The following is an 8,485-nucleotide window of genomic DNA, read 5'->3' on the forward strand; positions in this document are numbered from 1 at the left end:
TCATTATATGGGAATCACAAAGTCCATGGTTAGAAGGGCCATATTAAGTAATTCACTGCACCACAAATCTTCATAACAACACTGTGTGATAAAGATGATTGTTGTTGTTAGCTGCACAGTGGAAAGAAACCCATTCCCATGACTGGTTATAAGTGGGGCCTTTGTGATTTATAGGATTTTCACTGGTAGATTTTTGGATGCAGAATGCCAGGCCTTTCTTCCTAACCTCTGGAAGCTCTGCTGAAACCTGTTCAACATCATAGCAATACACATGCCTCCACTAACAGACAGGTGATAGCTATGCATGAAATACATTGGCTGGGAATCAAACTGCGCCTCCTACGTGAAGGCAAGAATTCCTTTTACAGAAGAGCAAACGGAGGCTCCAAGTAGGAGAAATTAAGCAACATAGCCCTGCCCTCAGGTTAATATATGGCCATGTGTGACTAACAGAGTAGAGAACTTGAGATTTGGGGCGTTGGGTGTGGGTGTGGGGGAAATGGGGGTGCTGTCCTGGAAACCTGGCCTAAGCTTTGGCATCCCAGGAATGTGCTTTTCAGAGCTTTGGTGGGCCTTTTCCAGACCTGCCCTGAAAAAAAAGTTCAGAGAACTTTCTGAAGTTTAAGTAGGCTGAGTCTCTTTCAGGAAGAGAGCCCCTTCCTGATAACTCTTTGGAGGTCTGTTGGGGCAAAAGAGTTATCGTGAAGTAGATAAAAGGGAAAGCTGGGCTCACAACAGAAACTAGGCAATTTGTTTTTTAATTTTTCTGAAGGGATGTTTAAAAATACAGCATGTGGAATAGGAATGGAATTTAATGGTGACATATTCATAAATCGCAACAACTCCCAGAACTGCCTAGCTGTGTAAACTTCCTCAAGACAAAAAAACCAAACTCAATGCCATAGAGTTGATTCTGACTCATAGTGACCCCCACTGGGTTTCCAAGGCCATAAATCTTTAAAGCAGATTGCCCCATCTTCCTTTGGGGGAGCGGCTGGTGGGTTTGAACCACCCACCTTCTGGTAAGCAGTCAAATGCCTCAGGCACTGCACCACCAGAGCACCTTAAACTTCCTCAGGTTATTGCTGATGGTCTCATTTGACCTTGACACTGAACCTGCCAAAAAAACAAGCAGGCATTATTTTCTCCACTTCACAGGTTGGGAAAGCAAATATATCCACCCAGGATCTATCTGATTCCCAGTTGTCAAATACTCTTATAGATTTCTCCCCCTGAATTCATCACTGTTTATCTTTCTAAGAGGGTTCAACTGTCCCCTTTCAATCTGTCTTCTGCCTTTTCTCCTAGGTTTTGCCATAACCCTATGAGAGGTTAGCACTCTCTGCCAAGTTCAGTTTGCAAAACCCAAGAGAACTCCAGCTCAGCTCATGTTCAGGCCAGTTTCCTATACATGCCTTTTTTTGGCAAAGGATCTCTGGCAACAGCACGAATCCCAAAAGAGATTCCTTGATTCCTAAAAGTTGCTTTCTACCAGCCTTTGGTAGTTTAGACAATTGGGTTCAACTGTGAAAAAGCCCTTTTTGTTTTGATTTTGCCGTGGAAAGAAGAAACTACCCTTGGGTTTGTCCAAGTCCTTCTCCTAAAGGATATCGATATTTATATTAATCAGTTGATTGGGGTCAATTGATTTTAAAGGTGTTTTTCCTCATAATGCATTCACAAAACAAAATGAATTTTTGGCTGTACTTTTGTGAAGAGTTTAAATTTCTCATCCATTACTGTTTATAAGGTGATTTGGAATTACCATCTAAATATTATGAATACACTCAAAATTAAAAATCTATATACAGTTCCTGGAAAGGAAAAGGCCAAGTATAGAAAGGTGGGGGGAGCTTCCAACAAAACCTCAAAAGTTCTTCCTTTCGAGGCAGAGGGGAAACTGTCGTTAGAATATTTTAACAGCGGTTTTTAACAACCTCCGTTGGGCACCAAATAGAGAACAACCACAGTTAAAAGAGAAATCCCAGCGGGATCTCTAAAGAGGCGCAATTCCAGTTTAGGGAGTGTGCTCTTTACCAGCTACCCACATCCAACCAGCCAAGCAGCCTGCCCTGGAATCTGAGTCAGGGCTTTACGGGTTAAAGAGCCGATGTCACATCGGGCGTTCGAAACTCCTCCTCCCACAGTGAGGTGAAGATATTTGAAAATCACCCCACTGCAAACTCCTCCCCCTGCGAGAAACCTCACATTGAAATGCTGCCAATGACCCTGGCCCCGCGTGCAGTCGCCGCCGGGCCACGCGAAGCCCAGGTCTCCAGCCCCGACACAGTGGACCGCGGGCCGGGTCGGGCGTTCCAGGCGGAGACTGCGAGCATGGGGTCGGCCCGCTGGGGACTGCGCTGCGCAGTTGTCCTGCTCCTCGCCGCAGCGGCGGCTGCAGGTAAGGCTGGCTCCGGGCGCCCGCGCGGGTGAAGGGCTCCCGGCGTCGCGGAGACCGCGGGGAGGTCCAGCCGCTCCTCCAATTTGTGTATGTGTGGCGAAAAATCACTCTAGACTTGGGAGACCTGTTGGGAAATGGTCTTTCCCAAACGACTGGAGGGAGCACTGCAGAGGACGTGAGGTTTAGGGGACTCGGAGGGCTCAGAGAAAACGCGGTCTCTGCCGAGTGAGAAACTCCCCGCCGACTGAGGGAACTCCTGGTTTTTCCTCAGAGCGGAGACTTCCAGCCCTGTAAGGGAGGTATCCGCTCTCGGGGCCATTCTAGGGACGAGGGCAACCTGGGGACTCTCGCGCCGAGGCCCGGCTGCCCTACCTAGAGATCCCTTCAAGCCCCTTCGGCACGGGTCCGTGGGCAGGGGTTACCTCGACGATGAGGTTGGCTTTGGGCAGCCTGGGGCGCCTCCACCTCCCCCGGCGGGGCGCGGTCTCTTGGTGCACCTCACTCGCGCTTCTGCCTTGGGCTACCGCCTACGGTCCCTCCCCCGTGCTTCCATTGGTTGTGGTTCGAACAGGCGACCCTCGAGCCACTCCCCTCGGCCAATGGGAGACGACGACTGAGGAGGCGCGCGCGGCCACGGGGCGGAGCTTGCGCGGGCAGGGCTGGCGTGGAGCTCGCGCCGCACCTGGTTCTGGCTGAGAGGGACCCTAGCAAGGCTTTCCGGTCCGTCGGTGGCTCCTGTCACATAGGAGGCGACACACCCCGGACCTCTGTAGCCGACTCTGTGTACATGGACAAGACACCTACCGAGTGCCCTCACTCCGCCCGCCCCTGACACTCCGCCTGCCCCTGAGATATTCATAGACGGGTCCCAGGCCACCCCCACGCCCTCAGTTCCTTCCAAGCCTCGAAACGTTGCTTCCCAAATTCTCCTGCCCCTCATCGATCTGTTGCGAAGAGAGATGGGCACTTTCCAGAGACTGTCGGCCGTGCTCTCCCTGGGCCGGGTAGAAGGTTGCAGCCCCGCGACGGCCCGTCAGGGTTGCGTGTCTGCTCAGAGGCTCTAAAGGGGTCAGTTGACGTTTCTTCGTTTGGGGGGCTTCAAATATTGGGTAGGTGGCTATTTAGTGCTTGATCCTGAGTTCCTGCTCTCTTCCCGGACGTTGTAAATTAGCTGCTGAGAGGCAGTTGGCCCAGCCCTACGCGATAGATTAATGGTCCTCTTCCTCCTTGGAGCCAGCTCAGCCTAAGAGAGAATTGTGGCTGTTTGATGAAAAGGATTCCCAGAAGCTTTTTGTTGACTGGCAGGGGAGTGACTTTGAGTGGAGAGCTTTGAACCTTCATGGAATCCGTACCTGTGACACATCCGGCTTCTAATGGGAGTGGGAAGATCCAGGCAACCAGATAGCCCAGGATCCTGTGGCAATATCTGCCGCCCACTTGTATGAAGCAAGACATGATCATATTTCCCTCACGATCACTTCCTTTCTCGAAAATGTTGCTAGTGAAGTCTAGAGTCCTCATTTGAATTTCCTCTCTGCTGGGTGGCTGAGGAGCTGATGTGTTTGACTTCTGTTCCCAAAGAAGGCTCCACAACATGGTGTTTTCCCTCAGGCTTCTGAGAGTTGGCAGTGACTTTTCTCCTCTCGTGGTAGCTTGTGCAGATCTAGGCAGCCCTAGGTACACTAGCTTACTCCTCAGCTGTCAAGGCATTTCCAGGAAGTTGCTTGTCCTGTCCCTTTGGAAAACGAGGTAGTTGAAATATGGACTGCACACCTTCACTTAAACCAAAATTTAGTTCACTTGTGTGAAGCATTGAGTATGTCAATGTCACACCCACTTTAGCAACACGCCTCAGAGGGATTGTTTGTCATTGCCTGATGACACTTCTCTTTTAGGGAACACTGGTAAAAGTTGGAGAAAGCTTTATAGAGACCAAACACCTTTCAGGTGAATCATGTGTCATTCTGGTGCAGTGGCTGCTAAATGCTTGGCTGCTAACCGAAAGGTTAATGGTTCAAACCCACCAGCTGCTCCACAGGAGAAGATGTAAAGATTATATACCGTAAAGATTACAGCCTTGGAAGTCCTGTGGAGCAGTTCTACTCTGTCCTAGAGGGTTACTATGAGTCAGAATTGACTCAGACTTGATGGCAGTGGGGTAGGACATGTGTGTCATTTTGTCTTTCCAAGCTGTTGCTGCCCATTTCTCTTGGGTTTCTCCCCTGATAGGGTGCAATTCCACATGTTTTTGTTGCTCTGTGCTTTGCCATGAGCGTACCCTCAATCTTTTGAAGTCTTCACATTACACTTTAATACCATCAATAGCATTAACGCTTTTCTGGCTGTCATACGAGAGGCCATTTGTTTCTAAGAAACTGTGGAAGTAACCAGCAGTGAACAGTGACAGTCCTTCAAGAGACAAGTGGCCTCTCCTAAAAGGAGTGGACAACAAAGTCTGGTCATCAAGATCACCACTGGGGAAAATATCTTGGTGCCACCCAGTTTGTTTCCCGACAAAGCATTGGCAAATTGACTTCTCATTCATTTTCATTTCTTTCTTCATGGAAATGATTCTGTGTACAATCTTGATTTCCCTGTACAACAACCGTTTCAGTCTCACAAAACATCGACAGCATTCACCACCTCATTTGCATGTTGGCAGAAAAAGCAGAAATGGGGATTCTCCTTTTCTGTTTCAATAACCTTGTTCCTGACTTATCACCCATGACACCAGAAACTTAAAGGCTAAAGTTGAGAGATTTTGTTTTTGATTTAGAGGTGCAGTGCTTATGTAATTTTTGGCATTTCCAGGATGAGGGGCTGGGCTAGGAGGGTAGGAGGTATGCCGGTTCGCTTTGGCTGAAATTCAGATGGACTGACTTGGAAAACCCAAACTTTGCTTCTGCAACACTGGAGAAAGACAAGGAAGACATGAGGTTTCTTTGGGCTGTGGTGTTTGGAACAGGACTAGTTCCATCCCCTTGCTTAGGAAAGTCTGGGCAGATGTGGGGGCATTGATCTGATGTACTGATGGCCGTGGGGCTTATTTCTCGGCTGACTGCCATCTGGCAGTGCCTGGAGCAGTGAAATCCACTTTTTAAACATTGTCTGCTGATCACTTGTTCTGATAGAAATAGGTTGTGGTGGTGTCTTTGCTTGGGGAGATCTTCAGCCACCTGTGGTGAGCAAATGCTTGAAGAACTGTTGAGGGGTGGGCTTGATGGCCAGGGAGGGGGTTTTGTTATTCTTTATCCCTCTTCAAAGGGGCTTAAGGGAGCTGTGGTGGTACAGTTGTTAAAGCATTTGGCTTCTAATGAAAAGGTTAGCAGTTAAAATCCATCAGCCACTCCATGGGAGAAAGATGAGACAGTTTGCTTCTGTAAAAATATACAGCCTTGGAAGCCCCGTGAGGGCAGTACTACTCTGTCCTATAGGGTTGCTATGAGTTGGAATCAACTCGAATGTTTCCAGTCTCCCCTGTGGCTCATTTTGTGTGTCTGTTGGGTCCTTAAGCAAAAGCTGGGAAGCAAGACTGGATTCATGGGAACTGAAACTGCAGTGGCCACGCTGGTGGTGGGGTGATTGGAGCTCCTCCTCCAAGTACCTCATTGCAAATGCTCCTTGCCGTCAACTTCCTTCTTTATTTTTTCTGGAAGTCCTGGCGTTCCTTTTTGCCCCCTCAGTTTTTTGTGCAAAAAGTGGGAAGGCCTGAGTCATTTCCTCCTTTTAGTGCTATCATGGTTCAGCTGTGAGTCAGTAGGGTGTGGGGTCGACTGTAGAAGCACTGCTGAGTGAAACATCCTGTACTGATCAGTCACTGGGCAGTGGCATCTGTGACCACAGCAGATTCCAAAGTCAACTCATTTGTCTTCTTCCTCCCTCCCTGTCTCCCACCACCCATTCTACCTGTCACTTGGGCTCTAGACCATGGCTACTGTGATTCACAGTTATCAAGTTCGGTTGATTCTTCTCACTACTCCCTATGTTTCACCATCTTTACCACCTCCATCTTTGTTTTGGCTGTTCTCGTATGTATCTCCTAATTTCACCAGACCAGTTCCCCGAGCTCTTGAAAGACCATTAGACTTGAACTTGGAAGAGACAGAGTCTGTTTTCCTTTTGAATTGAAGTATTATCAAATGGACAGATAATAAGTGAAGTGTTCAGTGAGTTTTGACAAATGTCTACATCCATATAACCACCTCCCATCAAGATGCAGATCGTTTCTATCCTGCCAGAAAGTTCCTTTGTGCCCCTTTCCTGTCAATCATCCTAGAGAAAACCACTGATCTGATTTCTATCATTATGGATTAGTTTTGCCGGCACTAGAACTTCATATGAGGCATTGGTGGTTCAGTGGTAGATCTTGCCTCCCATGCTGGAGACCTGGGTTTGATTGCTGGCCAACACACCTCATGCATAGTCACCACCCATCTGTCAGGGCTGACTTACACGTTGCTATGTGCTAAACAGGCTCCAGCAGAGTTTCCAGGCTAAGACCGACTAAGAAGAAAGCCCCCAAATCAGCCATTGTAAACCCTATGGATCACAGTGGAATGTTGTACTCTAGAGCCGGACACAGAATATTGTTTCAGAGACCCATCTGTTTTGCCTGGATCAGTTGTTTGTCCCTTATTGCTTAGTAGTATTCTGTTGTATGAATATGCCACCGATCTGGGGAGAGCTCCTCACAACAGTCTCTATGAAACAGGGACTGCTATCGGCACAATGGTTAAAGTGCTTGGCTGCTAACTGAAAGATCGGCAATTCAAACCCCCCAATGGCTCCAAGGGAAAAGAGCCCTGGTGATCGGCTCCTGTAAAGATGTACAGCCTAGGAAACCTGTTGAGTGAGAATCAACTCGACTGCACACAATAACAACACTCCCCCATTTTACAGATGAAGAAACTGAGGCCCGGAAGGATCAGGACAGTTGCCAAAGTCGTGCTAGTCAAATGGCCTGGAAAGCCATTTAAATCAGATCTAGTAACTTGGTGTTTTATTACACCTCAGTATAAAGAAAACAAAAGTCCTCACAACTGGACCAATAAGCAGCATCACAATAAATGGAGAAAAGATTGAAGTTGTCAAAGACTTCATATTACTTGGTTCCACAATCAACACCAATGGAAGCAGCAGTGAAGACATCAGACGACGTATTGCACTGGGCAAATCTGCAGCAAAAAACCTCCTTTAAGTGCTGAAGAACAAAGATGTCTCTTTGAAGACTAAGGTGCACCTAACCCAAGCCATGATATTTCCAATCGCCTCGTATGCATGTGAGAGCTGGACAATGAATAAGGAAGACCGAAGAAGAGCTGATGCTTTTGAGTTGTGGTGCTGGCAGAGAATGCTGAAAGTACCATGGACTGCTAAAAGAACTAACAGATCTGTCCTGGAAGAAGTACGGTCTGAATGGTTCTTAGAAGCGAGAATGGCCAGACTTCGTCTTGCTTACTTTGGTCATGTTATCAGAAGGGACCATACTCTGGAGAAGGATGTCATGCTTGGTAAAGTGGAGGGTTAGCGAAAAAGGGGAAGGCCCTCAATGAGATGGATAGACACCGTGGCTGCAACAATGGGTTCAGGTACAGCAAGGATTGTGAGGCTGGCAAAGGACTGGGCAGTGTTTCGCTCTGCTGTGCATAGGGTCGCTATGAGTCGGAACCGACTCGACGGCACCTAACAACAACCTGGTGTAGCTACCACCTCACCACTCTGTCTCTCAGGGAGTCTACACAAAAGTGCTGTGTGAGCCACCGAGAGAGAAATGAACATTGTTAGTTGCTGTCAAGTTGATTCTGACTCACAATGACCCTTTTTGTGCAGAGTGGAACTGCACTTCATAGGTTTTCAAGGCTGTGACCTTTCAGAAGGAGATCTCCAAGCCTCACTTCCCAGGTGCCTGTGGGGGGGTTTGAACCACCAACCTTTTGGTCAGTAATCCAGCCCTTAACCATTTGTGGCACCCAGGATGAAGGGCCATGTCTTTTTTCCTTGGATCTCTTTATCAGAAATGCCACATCAGATTTCTTACTCTATCTAAGCATATTTGAGAACTTAAATAAATTTAAAAAAAAAAAA

At 47.9% G+C, this 8,485-nt stretch overlaps 1 protein-coding gene across 1 annotated transcript in view; it reads left to right on the forward strand.

Annotated features, from left to right (window-relative positions):
* Window positions 1–2,223: 2,223 nt before the first annotated feature.
* The window catches only part of LDLR (low density lipoprotein receptor), a 35,259-nt gene continuing 28,997 nt past the window's right edge, over window positions 2,224–8,485 (forward strand). The window contains exon 1 of the mRNA XM_007953631.1: window positions 2,224–2,401. Within this exon, the coding sequence (XP_007951822.1) occupies window positions 2,224–2,401 (178 nt within the window). The remainder of the gene's footprint in view (window positions 2,402–8,485) is intronic.

Source organism: Orycteropus afer, unplaced genomic scaffold, assembly GCF_000298275.1.
Source record: "Orycteropus afer afer isolate SDZICR_OR568_19922 unplaced genomic scaffold, OryAfe1.0 scaffold00402, whole genome shotgun sequence".
Taxonomy (NCBI): domain Eukaryota; kingdom Metazoa; phylum Chordata; class Mammalia; order Tubulidentata; family Orycteropodidae; genus Orycteropus; species Orycteropus afer.